Raw genomic sequence first — 23413 nt, 5'->3', positions numbered from 1 at the left:
TTAAAAGCTTTTAAATTTAAGGAAAAATTAGAAAATAAAACTAATTTCCTTTCTTTAATAAAATCTTTTATCGCTAAAATATGTAAATGATCTCATGGGCAATCAAAGCTTTTGTTGAACAAAGAAAATTACCTTTATTTTCAGTGCACTTAAAAGCTTATCGTAAAGTTTAAAAAAAAAACTCTTATTGTGGTTTAACTTGGTTGCCGTTGTACATGCATTTTTGTATGATAGGCCTCTATTTTATTTCAATCACATATATTTATTATTTAATCAATAAAATAATACATAATAGGACTACAACAAATCTATAGGAAATTATTTTTATTTTTTTTACCTGCACAGAGTTTCTTTAAGGCATCTCTCCAGTATTTCACGTTTTAAAATGACTGTTTTTGTAAATTGTAATAGAAATTGATTCATAAAATGCAAACTTTGTTCAATCGAGCTCAATTTTTTTAGAAAGAAATAGAAGTTTAATAAACTACTATGGGGGGGGTGGGGGTGCGGTGGGTGGATGCTGCGTTATGAAGCCATTTTTTGGTGTGAGAGAATGATTTTTGAAGACATTGTCAAAAAAAGCATGACATCATTCATGAACTTCAGAAAACAGGGCTCTGTAGACATAAATTTATTTTGCCCTAACCTTAGACTGGCCAAAATTATTTGCCAAATTTAAAAACGTGTAAACTAAATTTGTTTTTTAGAAATGATCTTAAAAAATCCACATAAAGACAATTACCCACTCTGACACTCTGAAACCATTTTGGTAACACAACATAACCTTTGGACTTGGTTGAATCCAACATTTTAAAAAACAAGGAAAATGGCAGTTGAGAGCCATCTGTGGTCTCTTGTTACTACAGTAAAACACACGTTGATTTATTTCATCTTATGACATCTGTATATATTACATAAATTAAAATCAGACAAGCTAAATATTCCAACCAATTTTTAATGGCTGTTTGTAATTGTTTTGTTATTATTGACTCTGTGACATTAATGTTAGATAATTAATTTAATTTACTGCTAATTAATGTATGGAATCCATTGAATTACATTTTTCACATTTTGTGTTTGATTACTCCATTGGATCTCTTCACGATTTACTTGATCAACTTTAACCAATTTTCTTGTCTAATTTTATTCGAGTTGTTAAATATTGCACCAATAAGATGTTAGCTTTAAGTTTTTAATTTCCCATCCCCAATGTTGTGTTTAAACACTACTGCCCAAACTTGTGTTTAAACACTACTCCCCAAACTTGTGTTTAAGACACCATTGTTTAACACTGTGTACATGAAACCAGCGTGTCCTATAAACTCCATGTAAAAAATATTTTGCTATCTTAAATGATAAGAATTATAACATATTTTTCTACATGCCCTAACTAGAAAGAATATTCAGATGTAATTTTTTTATTGAAATTAATATATTATTTATTAAAGGTGGACACTTTTTGAAGAATGGCAATATTTCCTATGTACATGGGTATTAAATATTAGCCTTGAATTATTTTTTTCAAAGATTGTTACTCTTATGTGCTGTATGTAACTGTGACATATGTTAACAGAGATGGTAGACAATATGAATAATTAATTTATATCACCAAAACATTTCTGGCTATTTGTGTTATCTATTTATTCTATATAAATTAGTAATAGTTGGTCCACATATGAATGTTATATTCCCAAAAAAAAACCAAATCTTTAAGTGGTACTCTTAACTTTATAATTTATGTTGATGACTGTTATTTATAATTTATGTAGATGACTGTTATCTATAACTTATGTAGATGACTGTTATCTATAATTTATGTAGATGACTGTTATCTATAACTTATGTAGATGACTGTTATCTATAACTTATGTAGATGACTGTTATCTATAACTTATGTAGATGACTGTTATCTATAACTTATGTAGATGACTGTTATCTATAACTTATGTAGATGACTGTTATCATACAAATTGTGTTAGCCTCCGCCAGCTCTATGTCATGTAAACTTCACTTTTATTTGTTAATTATTTTTCTTCTGTTGTCTAAATATCCTTTACATACTAAACTAGAGACACACATACATACATGTATGTATTGCTAATCCCTCTATCTATGGGTGTGTGTGTATGTATGTGTGTGTGTGTATGTATACACTAGCTGCAAGAATTGAGTGACCATACCTGTGCTACACATTATTGCTTATTAAAGTTTCAATTATAAACTTTTTTTAAATATAAAATTTAACAGTTAATTATGCATAAAAAGTTTTAAATTTTATACCATATAACTACTAACAAGACGTATTTATAGTTTTAAAAACTCTAAGTAAATATCTCTGTCTATGATACAGTAAATAAGCCGTCATACCTTTCTAACTTTGGGCCGATAAAATAAACTGATATGAAAGGCAAACTTTTGAATGCACAATATATTATTTGAAATAATAATTTTAGTGTGCTTAGTGTCCTGACTTAATAGTACAAAATGTTTTTGTCGAAATATTTCCACTTAAAAAACTTTCTTTACCAGGAACTTTTTTTATATGGTATGATAACTTCTTGCACCACTATTATTTTCCTCATAATTTCATTCTTGATCCAACTATCCAAACTAAATCAGCTATTTTTGTAATAGGATTTTACTCTTTTATTAGAAAACCTGAATGATGATTGAATTTTATCATCTCTGTTTTAGTTGTTGTATTTGATGCACAATAAGGTTTGTTTTGTTAAGATAATGACCATTGCTTTTATAAAAGTCAAAGTAAAAAGTTGGAAGCAGAAATATACTCATGAACATATTCATATCTGGTATTTTATAATAAATTAAATTATTCAAATAATGCTTTATTTCTAAATTAATATAAATATGTGATTGTGAAGTTTATTTTATTGTTTGATATTCCACTTCATTTTATTCAATAATATCAGAATGTTTAAATTTAAATATATAGATTTGTTTTTACATTGCATATGATGAAATAAAAATGTTACACAATACTAAAACATTGTTTTGCTCTTTATTTCTATTGCTGTTTCATTAATAAAGTAAATTTAGTAACTAATTATTGATAAAGTATCACCCAAGATTTTAATTATTTTAACCTAATAGCTTGTGGTAGTTATTGATAAAGTAACACCCCAATTTCAATTATTTTAACCTAATTGCTTGTGGTAATTATTGATAAAGTAACACCCCAATTTCAATTATTTTAACCTAATAGCTTGTGGTAGTTATTGATAAAGTAACACCCCAATTTCAATTATTTTAACCTAATTGCTTGTGGTAATTATTGATAAAGTAACACCCCAATTTCAATTATTTTAACCTAATTGCTTGTGGTAATTATTGATAAAGTAACACCCCAATTTCAATAATTTTAACTTAATTGCTTGTGGTAATTATTGATAAAGTAACAGCCAAAAGTTTAATTATTTTAACCTAATTGCTTGTGGTAATTATTGATAAGTAACAGCCAAAATTTTAATTATTTTAACCTAATAGCTTGTGGTAATTATTGATAAAGTAACAGCCAAAAGTTTAATTATTTTAACCTAATTGCTTGTGGTAGTTATTGATAAAGTAACACCCCAATTTCAATTATTTTAACCTAATTGCTTGTGGTAATTATTGATAAAGTAACACCCCAATTTCAATAATTTTAACCTTATTGCCTGTGGTAATTATTGATAAAGTAACAACCAAAAGTTTTGTTTAATCAATGAGTGCAAGTTTATTGCCATGGATAAAAAGTAAAAAAAAAATCATTCTGATGATACATGATTGATGTGTAAATTATTCCATAGCTACTTGCAAATTAGGTTTTTAGTCAAATATTGTCAAAACTGTTTGAAAAAAATGTCTACAGTATAATCTAAGTATACATTTAAAATATTCATTAAAAGAGCATTATTTAAAGCTTTACAATGTCTATTTACTATGTATTACAAAATTTGTAAAGGAACATCACTAAAAATGTAGTATGCACTAAATGTTATCAAATTTGTCAGATTCTCTATGCAATAATAATATGTCAAAAGTTAAATATTGAATATTGTGTCTAGTTTTCAGAAGTTTCAAACACCAGAGTGAATGCACTACAAATTGAAAATCTTCACCAATGAAGATCCAAATTTCTGTGTTGACTTTGACAAAGACAATATTTAAACTGCAATGCTCAGCTAGAAATTCAATTGAATTTGTCTCAAACAGCATTTAACAATTTAAGCTTTTTTCACACTTTATGAAAACAATAAGAATGTGTGAGAGAACAATATTAGTAAAGCAAACAAATGAATGAAACGTAGGCAAGTCCCTTTTAATTACTAGAAGGCTCTGTGTTCGTGGTGAATTATCTTTGCTCAGGAACATTTTTTAGACAATTTAGTTTAATGTTTGTCTTTGCTCGTTTTAAACACAACTTTTTTTTAAAAAATGGATTCTCTTTTTTAATAAACTAGTGATCTAAAAATGACAAGAAGGTATCATGAAATAATTAGTATGCTTAAGTATTAAAAGCGGATGCTAAGATTTGTATGATTGCACAAAATATCATCAGTGATGTGTGATGACTTAGAAATTCTAGAGACTAATTAAGAAAAAACTTTATAGGAAGAATTTTTTAATAGAATTAGCAAGTTCTGGCAGATTTTAAAAAGTTGAACAGTCTTGGTGTATATAAAATTCTGACAACATTTAAAAGGAGAAAACTAGATTAATAATTGTTCAAACATATTGCACACAAGGTGCTAATAAATAATCTTACATGATGAAAGAGAAAATTGATATGAAAGGATAATATATGGGGAAAAGAAGTCAATAAATATGTTATTTTACAACTTCTACTTCTTAATAAAAAGGTGTAAATCTTATAAAAAAATGTCCATTCAAATTAACAAGTCAGTCTGTTAATCAATCCATTTTTACAAATCTATCCTGAGGAATGCAAATGTTACACAATCAAGAAAACTTTCTAGATTATAAATATATGTAATTGCATTCGAAATGTTTGAATTAAAAATATCTTATTATTGAATGAATCACCTATTGTAATCTTTTGATGAAATGAAACAAACAATTAAATATTAAACATAGAGAATGTGAAATTCAGTCAATGATATAAAGTTTAGTATTTATATACATTTACATATTATATTACTCGAACAATTTGGCAAGTACTTTTGAGATAATAAATATCTCATAAATGATTTACATTTCAACATATGCCACCATCTGAAAACAATTTCATTAGTTTTTTTAAAAATCACAGTGCTGAACCAGATAAGGCACAAAATATTGATTTGATATTAAAATGGATGTAATTTTGATTGACATTAATTTGGTCTCTGTATACAATGTTATACACAAAGTAGATCAAAATTTATATTGGCCTAGCAGTACAAGCATTTTTAAATTGATTTTGGAATTTTTTATTTATTGATCAAAGTAACAAGAAACTCTAAACTTAAAATTTAAAAAGTGTATCTTGACATTATTATTTGAATATCCATGGCTAAAATGTGCCTTCGACATTTTAAAATGTACTACATGTGATAAAATCAAATATATACAATACACAACCTACATATTTTTACACATCATGTTTTAACATTTGTTTTTATAATACTGTACACACTCCTGTCAGCTGCACTGAACAGTGCATTCATGGATTTTTAAAAATTATAATCACACTCACAGAAATGAAAGAAATGGATTTTATATAAAACTAACTTTTTAACTAATTTTAGCTTAAGTATTGAGATATTTTAAAAGGAATTTAAAACTCTTTTAATAGTAATAATTTTAGAGTACAAAAAAAAACAAGACTAAAGAAACATTTTTGAGGCTTCTAAAATATTAAATCCAATTTATTTGTATTCAGAACATATATCTACATTTCGCAAGATTTAAAAATAGCTGATTAAAGAGTTTGCGATTTAATTAAATTCAGTTCAATGCTGCCTTATTTACAAGAACAGTTTAAACTTTACAGAAAAATTTTATCTTACTATTTTTTAAACATTTTAAATGCATTTTTTGTATTAGATTAAAATAAACCAAACTCAGACTGTTTAAAAAATTAAAAGTTAATCAATACAAAAAAATTGTTTTTGTAAAATATAATTTGAAATGAAAATGATACAAAAATGAACAACAAAAACAAGTGAATGAAAGTTATTATGTTACAATAATTTGTACACTTAGTGAGGAGGATTGCAGCTTGGGAAAATTGTTTTTCTTCATTTACAAAAATTGAACAGTTATTTCTTCACAATTTAACTTTGTAATATTTTAGACTGTCAGCATGGTGTCTGTCTTCTTTGCATAACCATTTATAGATTACAGTGGATTTTTTATTTTACAAATAAAAGTTTCTGTTCTGGGTCCGACAATTTAATTAAATGGGAAATGCTAGATAGCTATTATTTTGTCAACTTCCAACAAAGAAAATTGAAATCTGTAAAAAAAAAATTTTACACTGTACATGTGCAGCAATAAAAAAAATAAAACGTGTGGCATAACATAAATTTCCCCTTGTTCTTTTTTCTTATGCAGAATTTTCAATTTGTTCATAGCAACTTAATCATGTAATCCCCCTTAAATTTGGACACTTTATAAATGTTAACAAATGCCTTAATAATTATACAAATATTCCAATAATTTTTTTATTTTGGTTACACAAAATGGTGATGAATTAATTGTGAACGTTAGCACTATTAATCTTACTTAATAAATTCAGTAGACTGAATTCATTATCTAAACAGAATATTTTATTGTCTCACTGCTCTGATGTAAGGAGAACTGGGTGTTAAATAATACAATCAGGCACTATTTTTAACATAAGGCTTTTTAAAGAATAGTGCATTATGATTTCAAGATTGGTAAATGCCAGTTAATTACACATACCTGCTTCAGCTTATTTTGCTCTTTAAAAAAATGTACAATTCATTTTATTAAAATGTTTCTATCAAATTGTAAAAAAAAAAAAAAAACAAGAAAAAAAAACTGAACTAAATGCTGAATGAATTTACAACTAGAAATGCAAGTAAAGTTGATATTCAACTATTATAAAGCACTGGTTATGCATAAACCTCTTTTCCATCCGACCGTTGGCCATATCCTGTGAGAGGCATAAATTGCAATCCATTGTCAGTTATCTCATCTTCATTTTTCTGTTTGGACTTTTTGGAGCCAAAACATCGAACAGCAAATCTAAATTCTTCTGATATTTCAGAGCACAAGGTTTGCTAAAAAAAAATTGAAAATGTATACTTTTATTTGGAAATCAAGCTGTTTCATACCACACTAAGGTATTAAAAAATAACTGTATTTCTAAAAAAAATGATAATTAAATTGTTTTAATATCAAAACAAAAAGGAACATTTGATATATATAGATTATCAAAAATGGAATGTTGTAACTATAATTTACCCACCTTGTCTTTTTTAGCATTTTTTCTTGCTTTCCAAATAAATTCACAAAGTGAAACGAAAAATCCAACAATAACTCCGCCAGTCAACACGACAAACACACCTCCTACATTTTCTACACCCAGCTCAGCTGCACTTCCAGATGACGTTGTTTTTTCTGCCTCACATTTACCTCCCCCTAGCTCTTTCTTCCACCATTTAGTAACCAGTTCATCAATTGTCTGGTCTTCTTTCAGCCTTAAAATTTCTTCTGTCAACATCTCTCGCAATGGTGAACCTAATCAACACATACAAACTTGTGTCAGACAGCAATTTTGGCAGATGAATGGACAGTGTAAAATATAAACAATAACTGTAGCTGCAGGCAAAAGAGATTTAGTTGACACTTTACCTTGAGGTGTAGCAAAACCATAACCCTTAGAATCTAAAAGCCCACCAACTTTCATAAAATCACAATTTCTGAAATAAAATATTTAATCTTTAAATATTAAAATATCTCTCATTTTAACAGAACATGATAAAACTTTTATAGCATTAACAATTTTAATATACTCATGAATGCTGATTTACTAAATTAACAAATTTAAAAATTGTACTAAAAAAAAACCTAATTACTCATAACCTTATTTTTATAGACAAAAAGAAATACAGAAAGCATGAACAATTTTAAAAGCCATGACAACACTTCTACCTTTCCACCAAGTAATCAACAGTAGTTGATTCCGTTATGTAGGCATAATCTCCTTTCTTAATTTTTTCCACTGCAGCTTTTTCATCCACCATAAAAACATCTGGCGTTCTGTTCATGAACTCCCACATTCCTGAGTAAAGGGCTAACTTGTTGAGCTAAAACACAGAACAGTTTCACCTGAATAAAGGGCTAACTTGTTGAGCTAAAACACAGAACAATTTCATATGAATAAAGAGCTAACTTGTTGAGCTAAAACAGAACAATTTCACCTGAATATTCTCTGTATAACTGCTTTAAACAGTTTAAAAATTTGGAAAACATAAAACTTTTAACTCTCTAAAACTGTATACACTAAAACAATATACCTGTGTGTAATGGACTACTTAGTTAAAATTGATAGTAAACAGAATAAACAAACTCTGAAGAAGTCTTGCGTGGCACCCCCAGCTGGAGTCCCATATTTCACTTTGGTTTGTTTGGCCAAGTCTTCAGCACTGTTGATGTCTGAGACCATCCGCTCCACGGTGAGAAAAGCTGCCAGGTTGGCGGTGTAGGAGGAGATCATGATGAGGGTAAAGAACCACCACATGCCTGCCACCAGCCTGGTTGATAGCGCTCTTGGTGCTATCTCACAGCCTGAAACACAGCAAACATACATGGTGCAATATACAGAAATATACGTCTATAACTGATATCAGTTAACTTCCATCGTACAGAAATATAGGTCTACATTTATAAATATTTTTAATATAGATTTAACATGAAACAGTAATATTTAATGTGTAAAAAAAGTACTGTTCAAATATCTGCAAACATAAGTTAATCCTTAAATAACTGAGATATTTTTTTAAAATTATGTTTAACCACAGGCTTAAATCAACACATGAAAAGCCGGACTGCCAACATCTCATATCACTGACACAATATATTTTGTACATATCTAGATCACAACTCCCACAGTCAACTCAAGTTATCTGGGACTGTTTATTTGTAGACCATGTCTAAGTGTATACTCAAAACTTTGTGTGCAACAATATCTGTGTCATGTTCATTCACATGATGACATCAACTTATGAAAGGTCTTTAGAGTGCTAGTTGTTGTATGAAGATGTTGAATAAATATCAAACTAGTGAACCAAGATTTTTTGGGAATAATATCATTCCTTGTGCACAGTCCTTTTACTAAAATAATATTCATGTGTTGTCAAATATACCATACTACATTTGTTGTACAGCAAAACTGTAAACATGGTTTTTACTTTCTAATAATTACTCAGGTTGTAAAGTACTGTACCTTGCTGCATGAGAGAGCCAATGGTAAACCACAAACTGTTCATGACAGTGAACTGGTTCTCCACCTCGTCAGTGTCAGGGTTGCAGGGGTGGGGGTTGCACCACTCATACGGACTGAACCGGGCAATGACGAACAGCATGAAGCTGACACACAAGTAGGCTGCAATCATGTACACCCAGACCTGAAATACAATAGCTGGATGCAATCATGTACAATCATGCATCTTTGGGTGGCCAGGGAGGTAACATTGTGATCATGGGCAGATCTTTGGGTGGCCAGGAGGTAACATTGTGATCATGGGCAGATCTTTGGGTGGCCAGGAGGTAACATTGTGATCATGGACAGATCTAGGCCAGGAGGTAACATTGTGATCATGGACAGATCTTTGGGTGGCCAGGGAGGTATTATTGTGATCATGGGCAGATCTTTGGGTGGCCAGGAGGTAACATTGTGATCATGGGCAGATCTTTGGGTGGCCAGGAGGTAACATTGTGATCATGGACAGATCTAGGCCAGGGAGGTAACATTGTGATCATGGGCAGATCTTTGGGTGGCCACGGAGGTAACATTGTGATCATGGGCAGATCTTTGGGTGGCCAGGGAGGTAACATTGTGATCATGGGCAGATCTAGGCCAGGGAGGTAACATTGTGATCATGGGCAGATCTTTGGGTGGCCAGGGAGGTAACATTGTGATCATGGGCAGATCTAGGGATGGCCAAGGCAGATCTAGGAGTGGCCAGGGAGGGAACATTGTGATTATGGACAGGTCTTTCGTTGACTAGGGCAGAACCAAATATCCAGCTCATCCAAAACTGAAATAAATCTGCTTGAAATTCCAAGGAATATATTAAGTAAAACCTTTCAAAAGAAGCCATAAATTACTTACATCAAGTGATAATGGAGATAAAAAAGAAAACAGATTTAAAGTCTTGGGCGCCGGCTTCTTGTACAGAATGGTGATACCTAATGTTAAAAATGGCTTTGTGAAATCAACAACTTTCTCTCTCTGTAAGTTGATTGTCAGATCTCCTATGCCTATATCTGCTTCCTGTGTGAAATAGAAATAACAATCATTAACTAAAAACTATATGGCTGACCATGATTGTCAAAGGAAATCACAAGATAAAATTGAATTTATATACAAATTTCAAACAAATTGTTATATAGAAAGAGAGATTTTTAACAACTTAATTTGTCAAATATGTTAAAAAATAAGTAAAACAAAATTACAGTTTATTGATTTGGATAATTAGTTATTAAACATACAAAAGAAGGAACTGCAGGTCTATAAATTAAAAGAGAAGAAAGTAAAGACTTTGAGAGCAACTTACCCTGTTCATCAATTGTCCCATAACACCAGTCCAGTTTGTGCTGGCCGAGCCTACTGCAGTCAGTGGCACTATCGTGAACGTGAAATTCTTGGCCTTAGCTATGATACTTAACAAATCAACACAGAAGCCTGCATAGCCTGAGGGGGCAGAGGCATTGACTAACACATAAGGGTCACGCTGGAAGGTTTAATACAAGAAATTTATTACACACATTGTATGCTGCTATTTGATTAAAAATTTATGTTCATTTTTTTAAAATATTAATAACAACTTTGTTATTGTGAAGGCTATAAACTTTTATAAGTCTTTGATATAGTGAAGTTTATAATAGCGAGTGTTTTAATTAAAGCTGAAGAGCTCCTACAAACCAGTTTGGTGACCACAGTATACACTTTGTTCTTGGGCACAATTTCTTTGGGTATAGCACGTTCCAGTGTGAAGTTCAGGCCAATTTTGCTGTCCCATTTACCAGCCTGTCAGTCAGAGAGAGAGCAGAATGTCATGATTTACGTTTATTTTAATCAGAATGTCATGATTTACGTTTATTTTATTCAGAATGTCATGATTTACGTTTATTTTATTCAGAATGTCATGATTTACGTTTATTTTAATCAGAATGTCATGATTTACGTTTATTTTATTCAGAATGTCATGATTTACGTTTATTTTATTCAGAATGTCATGATTTACGTTTATTTTATTCAGAATGTCATGATTTGCGTTTATTTTATTCAGAATGTCATGATTTACGTTTATTTTATTCAGAATGTCATGATTTACATTTATTTTATTCAGAATGTCATGATTTACGTTTATTTTATTCAGAATGTCATGATTTACATTTATTTTATTCAGAATGTCACGATTTACGTTTATTTTATTCAGAATGTCATGATTTACGTTTATTTTATTCAGAATGTCATGATTTACGTTTATTTTATTCAGAATGTCATGATTTGCGTTTATTTTATTCAGAATGTCATGATTTGCGTTTATTTTATTCAGAATGTCATGATTTGCGTTTATTTTATTCAGAATGTCATGATTTACATTTATTTTATTCAGAATGTCATGATTTACGTTTATTTTATTCAGAATTCAGAATGTCATGATTTACATTTATTTTATTCAGAATGTCATGATTTATGTTTATTTTATTCAGAATTCGGAATGTCATGATTTACGTTTATTTTATTCAGAATGTCTTGATTTACCACATGTTTTTTGCTTTTACCTTCTATGTTTCAGTCATAAGGTAAAGAAAGCAATGACAGGCATATGCCCTGCAGCTAGCTTTTTAACGTTCTAGAATAAAGGCACTGCACAAAAACAAATTTAGACGAAGCCTCACCTAAGTTCTTTATTCTTTATGTATATTGTTAAAAATTTTTTGTTAAGAATGTAGAATATATTTCTAAGATATTACACAACAGAATGTAGGACGTATTTGCCCTGATTTCATGGTACATAATGTATGAAATATATCTCTGATTTCATACAACAGAGTGTAAGAAATATTTCCCAGTTTCCATACCTTGATAAGTCCATTGCTGGTGAGATAGACTAGATCAAGACTAAAGTCTTTTCTCTCTCCGTCATCATACTTGACTGTTCCTGATAGGCCTTCAAATTTGGTCTGATTTGATAGACAGATGTGTGAACATACTCATTTACTGATTTATCAAAAAATATATATCCTTATGTCTTGTCTTTCAAAGTATTGCAAACAGGTTTAAAAATTATATTACTCTGATAAATATTATTATAAAATATTTAATAGGTGTAAAGCAATATGATGTTCTAGTCTAATTAGCTTATTGAATCTATTTCATTTCATAAAAGTAAACAATCAATATGATTCCCCTTTCAAACCTGACGGTATATAAGGCAAGTGAAGTAGAGTTCACTTGTTTCTGTGACCTCTGCATTTGAAGAGATAGTGTGGTCAGCACTATGCCCAGCCGCCTTTACTTTCCCTAACGTGAGTTGGGTGGACTCAGGGATGGTCTACTGACTTGAACCCGGATTCAAACTCATGACTTACAGGTTAGCAGTCCCGCTCTCTACCGCTAGACTACTCCGTCCCAAAAAAAAAAAATTAAGAAAAAAAAAAATATCTCACAGCTTTCATGTAATTGAGTACTCACAGCTTTCATGTAATTGAGTAAACTATTGCCATATTGCCATGTTTGCACTTTGTCACATGATAGGCTGACTGTTGTTACATCCTGGGCATTGCTAAGTGATTTCATAGCATGAACAAACAGTTTAAACGCATCAACCACTAATGCTGCTTCTGTCTGAAAGAGAAATAAAGATATGAATTTTTGGAAATAAGTAATAATTACTATACAGTTACTTCTAATCATTAATTTGAAAAATCTAAAACATTTGTTTAAAATATTTTAATTTAAATCCATCAAATTTAATAAAACAAAAAGTAATAACAATATTGGTAAAATATTATTCAGAGCAAAGATTAAACATCATATTTATGCAGGTGGAAAATTTTTCTTTAAAAAAATTAGATTACTGTCCACATGTTTTTTAATATAATAGCACTTGAATAATTAAGGAAAATAGGGATACACTGAAAATACAAACTTCACAAACATTTATACATTATATTTAAAGCCTTGTAAGTCAATTCTCCATTTAATATAAATAATTTCATTCTATACCTACATAGATACACAATAAATACAAAACCCTTCAAAGGCAAAACATTAAATAAATATTTGTTAGTTAAAACTTTAAAAACAGATGTTCAAATGCTTATAGGGGCACACATAAAAAAATAGTGACTTAATATAATAGTAGTATAAAATGGTTAAAAAAATTCTTTTACAAAACGTTATTGCATGAAGAAGTCAAGTGGTGAATACAATGAAAAAGCTAAATTCATTTTAGAAAAATATTGTTATAACATTAATGAGTTAAAAAAAACCTATTTGGTCACGGAAAAACTGCTAATTATTTACTAGGTAATTAACTTTTTAGCTTCCACTTACTACAAGGCTATTAACTATAAACTGTAGTATTGAATATAAACATTCAGCAAAGTAACCTTTTCTGAACAGTCAGTAAAATGTCTAATGTGACTAATCCTCGACTAAAATAACGTCTAATGTGACTAATCCTCGACTAAAATAACAAATCTTGGTTTGCTTGTATCACTTACAGGTCAGAACATACACTGGGACATATTGAGTCATGCAGAACACGTCTATAAGGTTAGTAAAATGGTTTACAGATTTTATTTTAATACTGGCAATTGATTTCTCTCAAACTGGTACAAAGAAAAGTTATTTCAGAGTATTTGCAAGTATATTATTTGACATAGATTTTCTTTAAAGGTAATTCAGCAGTTATGTTGGTAATGAAACATCTGGCTAATTATTGCATAAGTTACATGCTTTTTAAAAAACTATACAATCTCCATGAGCTAAAGTGTAAACAAAGACACATTTTGAAACAAATTCTGTTGCCTGGTTTGCACTCTATTTTGATTTTAAAAATGTGTACACAATTTATTATTAGTATATTAGTAGTTTAGAAAGTAGCCTACTCTTAATATTTAACTTAATTTTTTAAAATATTCAGCTCCCCTTTAAAAAAAACAATTAAGCAAATGAAAATCTATTCTAAACATATTTTTAAAATATTAACACATGAATGACAATTAAGTAAAGGACTATTAATAATTTAATAGTACTTTGGATTACCGTTAATGAAACATTGGAAAAGCCCTTGATTTATACATAGTGAGAGCAGCAGAACAAATGGACAGAAAAATTAAATGAACAAAGCTGGAACAATGAGCGCTTTATGCAGCTCTACAAAACACTTTGGCATAAATGTTTATAAAATGATATATAAGGGGGTAGTCAATAAGTTGTGTTGCATTACTGGTTGGGCAGGGGGCTGAACATTTCTGATGAGAGGTGGGGGGGGGGGGGGGGAGAATTTAAATATATTCACACTTTAAAATATTAAAATGAAAATTTTAAAAACTTTGTTTTGGAATCTACTTCAGATTTTTAAATGCTTTTTATTGCGCTAAATTCTGTTGATGATTTTAACCCTCTCCCCTAATCTTGACAAGCAAATTTTAAAGAGCATTCAGTAACGTTATTCACAATCTCAAACTAGTTTTTTTTTAAAAGTATGTAGCAGCTATTTTATTTTATTTGTTATTGCTTATGTCCCTTTATTAAGGGTGTGTCCCATTATTTTACAAAAAAGAATTTTCAAAATCAGAAACAGTACATTTATAAGGGAGAAGGTCTAAAGAGAAAATTATATGTGTGACTGTAGGTGGGTTGGGGGGGAGAAGGTCTGGGGGGGGGGGGAATTATATGTGTGACTGTAGGTGGGGAGGGGGGGGTGAAGGTCTGGGGGGAAGATTACACTTGCAAAAAAAATGAGATGTTATTTATGGACTTGCCCTGTAATAAATCTTTCAATGTTCACTTAATAATCTGATAAAATATTTTACGGTATATCAAAATCCAACGAGGCTATGTTATTCTTAAAAATACATATATCTATTTATAGATTGGATCAACTACTCTGAAAAAATATGAATTTGAATGACGTAAGCTTTACCTACCTTCAGCTCTGAGTTCGCACTTAAAACTATGGCACTGTTGAAACCTCGGAGCAATTCATTTTTAAACTGAATGACGGCTGGCCTCTCTGGGTCAATGAGCTGAAAGGCTGTGATGTTGGCCTCTGCATATTTGTAGTCTTCCAGGTCTAGCGTGGCTAAGTCCTGAAACCATTCAAAACAGACTTGCCGTCACAGGAACAGGAAATCCTGACACTAAACATATTATTCTGAGTATATTTGCTTCTTTAATATACTTTCATAGTTTTTGCCTTTTATTTATTTATTTTGTTATTTCAGACCCTTTGGTTACTTTTTATTTGACAATTTAGACTTGGTTTTAGGTAACAGGCAATACAATTAGATTAAACACATAATTTTTGAAGTATTGTAAAAGTAAATAATCCTCTGTCTTTAGTCCTAGTGATCCATCGTATAGATGAAGTAGAGTTCATATGTTTATTCACCTCAGCATACCAAAGGAAGGTGCAGTCAGCATTTTGTCTACCTGCCTTTAACATGAGTTAGGTACCCATCAGGGATGTTCTACTGAATTGGACACAGATTCGAACAGAGTTTCGGGTTAGCAGCCTAGCGCTCTACTGCTTGGGCATGCCATCCCAAACATTATTTTTTTAATTCAATGTAGTGCCTACCTGCTCTGAAATAAAAGTTAAGAAAATGCAAACTCTCACGTTTAAAAAAACTCTGGTGGTTTTACCAGGTGCATTAATATTATTTTTAAGCGCCTGCTTAAAACTTGTGCTTTCAGCTTTCTTGGCTTCAACTTTTATTTCAGAGCAGTTTAATTTTATGCCTATCCATCCAATATGTGCCAAATGAAAAAAATGGATTTCTTTGTTTTAAATTTTTTTGCTAGATCTCGATTCTAGAGATCTTTAAATTTTACATTAGCTCACATAAGAGTGTAAATAATGCAATCTATAATAATAGTTTCGCTGTCTGTCTGACAAGAACGCTCTGTCTGACAAGAACGCTCTGTCTATAATAATAGTTTCGCTGTCTGTCTGACAAGAACGCTCTGTCTGACAAGAACGCTCTGTCTGACAAGAACGCTCTAGAGAAAACACAAGCAATTTAAAAACATGCACAGCAATTCGAAAAACGAAATATGACGTCGACACATTTAGCGTAGAGTAGAACATAATCTCAAACCAGAGAGTGCACACAGTAATGTAATGACGTCATTGATTCTCGCGTAAACATTGTGTGTGTGTGGGGGGGGGGGGGTGGGGGTGGGGGGTGGTGTGGGGGGGGGGGGGGGTGGGTTGGTTTCAGTGTTTCTTTCAGACTTTTTCCTCCCCGGAGAGGGGTGGGGGTACTTGAAATTTTCGGGGGCGGGGGTAGAATTTTCTGGGAGGGGGCGGACACTGGAAAAAGTATATGATTATATTTCGTTGAATGGGACGGTAGACATGTTTTTTTTTGGGGGTGGGTGGTGGTGGAGGGGTGGGGGGGGGGTGGTGTGGGGGGGTGGGGGGGGGGGGTGGGTTGGTTTCAGTGTTTCTTTCAGACTTTTTCCTCCCCGGAGAGGGGTGGGGGTACTTGAAATTTTCGGGGGCGGGGGTAGAATTTTCTGGGAGGGGGCGGACACTGGAAAAAGTATATAATTATATTTCGTTGAATGGGACGGTAGACATGTTTTTTTTGGGGGTGGGTGGTGGTGGAGGGGTGGGGGGGTGGTGGTGTGTGGGGTGGGGGGTGGGGGGTGTGGGGGGGGGTGGGGGTGGTGTGGGGGGGGGGGGGTGGAGTGTGGGGGGGTGGGTTGGTTTCAGTGTTTCTTTCAGACTTTTTCCTCCCCGGAGAGGGGTGGGGGTACTTGAAATTTTCGGCGGCGGGGGTAGAATTTTCTGGGAGGGGGCGGACACTGGAAAAAGTATATAATTATATTTCGTTGAATGGGACGGTAGACAAGTTTTTTTGGGGGTGGGTGGTGGTGGAGGGGTGGGTTGGGGGGGTGGTGGTGTGTGGGGTGGGGGGTGGGGGGGTGGGTTGGTTTCAGTGTTTCTTTCAGACTTTTTCCTCCCCGGAGAGGGGTGGGGGTACTTGAAATTTTCGGCGGCGGGGGTAGAATTTTCTGGGAGGGGGCGGACACTGGAAAAAGTATATAATTATATTTCGTTGAATGGGACGGTAGACATGTTTTTTTTTGGGGGGGTGGGGGGTGGGGGGTGGGGGGGGCGGTGTGTGGAGGGGGTGGTGTGTGGGGGTGAGGGTGGTGTGTGGTGGGGGGTGGGGGTGGGGGTGGTGTGTGGGGGTGGTGTGTGGGGGGGTGGGTTGGTTTTAGTTTAGAGAAAAGAGACAGCACTATCAGCCTAGCGCCCGTTGTACCCTTCCTCAACGGGCCATTTTTCTCGTGACACTTAAATAGTTTAGTACTCTAATACTTAGTTTACTTACCCATGTTAGGAAAAATATATTGAATTTAACTTTAACATTGTAATAACATTTTTACCAATGTAATACAATTATATTTCGCAATTTTTTAAATGTTAATTACGAATTTTAAAATGATATTTACCAATGTTGTAAAAAAGTAGTGGTATTGATAAGAAATCATCTGTAGTTGCAAAACCTGCAAAAGTTTAAAGTCAAATTTAGAATATACAAAAATATTATCAAGTAATAACATGAATTCAAAATCTTACCTTAAAAGGGGATAAAGCAATGTGTTTAAACACAATAAAATTAGATTTAGGGTCTTGCACTTTTTGTTTGTTGGGTGTTACAGTTGATTCATCTAAGTAAATTTTACACTACATTTCTTAAACAATTAACCAATTTTAATTTTTATTTCAAAATGTATGCATTTTTATAGAGGACTCGCACTGTCAAACGGCTACAGGCGCGGCCCACGGCGCTCCTATGAGCAATATGGTGCCTAGATTCGTTTGAAAGCGCCCCCTAGAAACAAAGTGACCCATGACTAAATTGAACTAGGGGTCTCACCTGACGCCCGTGAGGCAGAGGAACCAGTAGCTCTTAAACCTGAGCAACCAACGAGGAGTATTCTACTTCACTATTCAGGAGGGTGATTAACTTTCACACAACGATTTCAAACAGCTTCCCTGGGGAGTCTGAGTGGCTTTGTGAACAACCCTCGCCCCCAAAATATATACGATATGTAACGGGTCGATGAAACCCTTAATATGTCGTCACTCTGTGAGTAGGACTAGACCGCAGCAACGCACACGATGGTTACGCCAGTTGTATGATGTGAGTAGGACTAGACCGCAGCAACGCACACGACGGTTACGCCAGTTGTATGATAACGAAACTCCCAATGTAAGATCCAAGGTGATTTTGGAAATTTCTGTAGGTGTCATCTATAAACGCCATACTCCGTGGCTCGCTCAAATCTCACCGAAAGTCTTGAAAAAATACAACTGTCACGCAGCTTAAAATAGTTTGAGGTTTTGTTAGTAAGTCCTAACTGGATTGTATGTAAGTGTTGTATGTAAGTCCTAACTGGATTGACGCCATCTATCTGCTTCAAGTATAATCAACCAGTGCAACTGCGGCTAAACCAAGTATAATCAGTATTATATATATATATATATATATATATATATATATATATATATATATATATATATATATATATATATATATATATATATATATATATATATATATATATATATATATATATATATATATATATATATATATATCATTCAAGGGGGTGGGATGGGGCGCGTGGCGGACAGTGGCTAAAATGATAATTTCTATAAAAATTACCATTTTTCGCCCCCCCCCCTCAAGAGATGCTAGAAAGAGACTCTAGTAAGGCAGTTTTTAAAACCAACTCATCGTATACAGAATTAAAACCAACTCACCGTATGCAGAAACCTGTCAACTAGATTTATGTTGCAGTCGATGATGAACCTGTTTTCGCCTTTACTTTTTAATTCCTTGAGCAGGGTGATGTAGTCCGAGTCTCCCAGTTCCAGTTTCCGGATGGTGATGGCGGCCGGCTGGTCTGCCGTGTTCTTCAGCACTTCCTGCAGCCGTGTCAGACCTGCCGTGCCAGAGTGTCAAGTGACGTCATGTACGACAACACAACTCACGTACTTTATAAAGTGACGTCATGTACGACAACACAAATTACGTATTTTATCAACAGTGCTTTAACATAAGTAATCTGCACCTACCACTAACATCCCACGATTACAATGTAACTGTGTAATCACAAACTAACTAGATTTGATATCTTTGAAGGGTTATTTGTGTAATCAGTATTTGACTGCTAAAGGGCTGAGAATGTCGCAGACCTAAAGAGTCCCATGCAACTCAAAATAGGCTGCTATTGCCTTCAGAGAAAATCTCTATCGTTAAAGAGAGCGCTTCCTTTAAATATTGAGTTTTATATTAGCCTCTATTGATACTCATTTAAAATAAATAGTATGTAAATGAAAGAATAAGACATGTTAAGGAGTGAGTGTGGGTAAGGACAGAGTGTGGGTAAGGAGTGAGTGTGGGTAAGGACAGAGTGTGGGTAAGGAGTGAGTGTGGGTAAGACAGAGTGTGGGTAAGGACTGAGTGTGGGTAAGGACTTTAGTGTGGGTAAGGACTGTGTGTGGGTAAGGACTGTGTGGGTAAGGACTGTGTGTGGGTAAGGACTGAGTGTGGGTAAGGACTGTGTGTGGGTAAGGACTGAGTGTGGGTAAGAAGGACTGAGTGTGGGTAAGGACTGAGTGTGGGTAAAAAGTGAGTGTGGGTAAGGAGTGAGTGTGGGTAAAAAGTGAGTGTGGGTAAGGACTGAGTGTGGGTAAGGAGTGAGTGTGGGTAAGAGTGAGTGTGGGTAAGGAGTGAGTGTGGGTAAGGACTGAGTGTGGGTAAGGAGTGAGTGTGGGTAAGAGTGAGTGTGGGTAAGGACTGAGTGTGGGTAAGGACTGAGTGTGAACTGACCGTCGTTATCCTCGTAGAGAATTGTGAACCTGTCCCATTCCCAGTGCCTGACTGCGTCCTTGTAGGCCGTGCCGAGACTGACGTAGTAGGGGTACAGGCTGATGGAGAAGTAGTCCCTCTTGTCCCGGGGGTCCCAGCGCCACTGCAGGTGGGGGATCTCAAATGCGTTGCAGATGGACTGCACGTGACCGGCCGCAAGGCTGGTCATTGGCCCAAACATGGCGGCTATACCACTGAATGTCATCCTGCAGGCTAGTTGGACCAGACGATAAAATAGTTTATGTGGTACCGAGTAGACATTGGCGCGGTTACTATCTTGTTTATTTGATACATCTCCTAGCTAATCTGCAAGAAGTAGCCTACTCTCCAGAGGCGTATACAGGTTTTCGGAAATGACCAGCATGAGCAATCAACTTTAAAGCCTAAAGAATTACTAAAGCCTTATTTAAGAAAATGACCATTATGAGCAATCAACATAAAAGACGAAAGATAAAATAAAGCCTTATTTAAGGAGATAGACTAAAGCCTTGGTAAGATGTTACCTAGTGGCGACTAAGTTGTAAGCAACACGGGTTAGGTCAAAGCTTAACCCTATCTAGATCTAAACACTAAGGTTAAAGGTGAACCCTATCTAGATCTAAACACTAAGGTCAAAGGTTAAGACTCCAACCTTTCCGATGAGCGCTGTAGCTGTCATGGAAGTCGGTGTCCCCTCCTACATTCATGATGACGAGTTTATCGATGTAGTTGTTGAGGTTGGTGGTGGCGATGATCTCCTCCAACGCCTTCAGCTGGTCTAGGTGTTCCTTCTCGATCATCGCCCCTGCAATAGTCAGGTCATTACTCGAGTGCTCAACCAGAGAAATAGTGCACAGGCTAAACATTAGTGCACAGGCTAAACATTAGTGCACAGGCTAAACATTAGTGCACAGGCTAAACATTAGTGCACAGGCTAAACATTAGTGCACAGGCTAAACACTAGTGCACAGGCTAAACATTAGTGCACAGGCTAAACATTAGTGCACACACTAAACATTAGTGCACAGAATAAACTCACCTGTCCTACCACCACCCACCACACCACCACTCACCTGTCCTACCACCACTCACCTGCCCTACCACCACCCACCACACCACCACTCACCTGTCCCACCACTCACCTGTCCTACCACCACTCACCTGTCCTACCACCACTCACCTGCCCTACCACCACCCACCACACCACCACTCACCTGTCCTACCACCACCCACCACACCACCACTCACCTGTCCTACCACCACCCACCACACCACCACTCACCTGTCCCACCACTCACCTGTCCTACCACCACTCACCTGTCCTACCACCACCCACCACACCACCACTCACCTGTCCCACCACTCACCTGTCCTACCACCACTCACCTGTCCTACCACCACCCACCTGTCCTACCACCACCCACCACACCACCTCTCACCTGTCCTACCACCACCCACCACACCACCACTCACCTGTCCTACCATCACTCACTACACCATCACTCACCTGTCCTACCATCACTCACCTGTCCTACCATCACTCACCTGTCCTACCACCACTCACCTGTCCTACCACCACTCCAGAGGCGTAGCGACCCTTCCCGACGCCCGGGGACAAACTTTTCGATTTGCACCCCCCCCCCCCTCAAGATTTCGATTTGCACCCCCCTCGAGATTTCCATTTGCACCCCCCCCCCCTCAAACTTTTGATTCGCACCCCCTTCAACCTTTCAATTTATTTTTCCAACCCATTTTGTCGCCCCCTAAGGTCGGCGCCCGGGGACATATGTACCCCCCCCCCGCCACCCCCCTCGCTACGCTACTGCACCACTCACCTGTTCTACCATTACTCACCTGTCCTACCATCCCTCACCATACCACCACTCACCTGTCCTACCACCACTCACCTGTCCTACCACCACTCACCTGTCCTACCACCACTCACCTGTCCTACCACCACTCACCTGTCCTACCACCACTCACCTGTCCTACCACCACTCACCTGTCCTACCACCACCCACCTGTCCCACCACTCACCTGTCCTACCACCACTCACCTGTCCTACCACCACCCACCTGTCCCACCACTCACCTGTCCTACCACCACTCACCTGTACTACCACCACCCACCTGTCCCACCACTCACCTGTCCTACCACCACTCACCTGTCCTACCACCACTCACCTGTCCTACCACCACTCACCTGTCCTACTACTCACCTATATGAATATTTGTCTGTAATGCTGACTTGGTCAACTGTAGAAGGACTAGCATGAAGATGACAGACGACCAGACAGACGACATCTTGAAAGTCTCCAAGTTCTTCATCCACGCCGCAGCTCTGTCCGTGTCTTCACGTCTGCGTCAGCGCCCTTGAACTTTAACACTCCTGAAAACGATGAAAACCTGCCTTTACATTTCTCCTCAAAAAGCTACATAATGTCTGACCCACGTTTATGGTAAGTAGCGCACAATATGTGACTCAGGGGCCGAACTACCATTTCGCCTGATCCAGGTCCATTAGTGGAACCACAGACACAATTTAGAGTATTTTTATTGTACACAATAAAATTGGTAGTATTTTTATTGTACACAATAAAAACTGAGTGTATTTTTCGTGTACACAGTAAAATTGGTAGTATTTTTATTGTACACAATAAAAACTGAGTGTATTTTTCTTGTACACAATAAAATTGGTAGTATTTTTATTGTACACAATAAAAACTGAGTGTATTTTTCTTGTACACAATAAAATTGGTAGTATTTTTATTGTACACAATAAAAACTGAGTGTATTTTTCGTGTACACAATAAAATTGGTAGTATTTTTATTGTACACAATAAAAACTGAGTGTATTTTTCGTGTACAAAATAAAATTGGGAGTATTTTTATTGTACACAATAAAAACTGAGTGTATTTTTCTTGTACACAATAAAATTGGTAGTATTTTTATTGTACACAATAAAAACTGAGTGTATTTTTCGTGTACACAATAAAATTGGGAGTATTTTTATTGTACACAATAAAAACTGAGTGTATTTTTCTTGTACACAATACAATTGAGAGTATTTTTCTTGTACACAATACAATTGAGAGTATTTTTCTTG

The 23413-nt window shown here is 34.9% G+C and overlaps 1 protein-coding gene across 1 annotated transcript; it reads right to left on the bottom strand.

Moving 5' to 3' along the window:
* Positions 1-3694: 3694 nt before the first annotated feature.
* Positions 3695-22689, bottom strand: LOC131939605 (glutamate receptor ionotropic, kainate 1). Its single transcript, XM_059298012.1, has 17 exons — positions 22526-22689; positions 20960-21112; positions 20290-20541; positions 19218-19399; positions 17900-17953; positions 15361-15522; positions 12896-13048; positions 12283-12384; positions 11117-11221; positions 10749-10925; positions 10304-10465; positions 9416-9596; positions 8540-8757; positions 8122-8276; positions 7822-7889; positions 7436-7707; positions 3695-7247 (listed from the first exon to the last, which is right to left on the bottom strand). Exons 1-17 carry the CDS (start codon positions 22632-22634, stop codon positions 7080-7082), a joined length of 2673 nt encoding a protein of 890 aa, XP_059153995.1. The 5' UTR covers positions 22635-22689; the 3' UTR covers positions 3695-7079.
* Positions 22690-23413: the final 724 nt, after the last annotated feature.

This window comes from Physella acuta, unplaced genomic scaffold, assembly GCF_028476545.2.
Source record: "Physella acuta isolate Inbredline_101_S28 unplaced genomic scaffold, ASM2847654v3 ptg000284l, whole genome shotgun sequence".
Classification (NCBI taxonomy): Eukaryota; Metazoa; Mollusca; class Gastropoda; family Physidae; genus Physella; species Physella acuta.
This window is presented reverse-complemented; position numbering and strand designations above follow the sequence as displayed.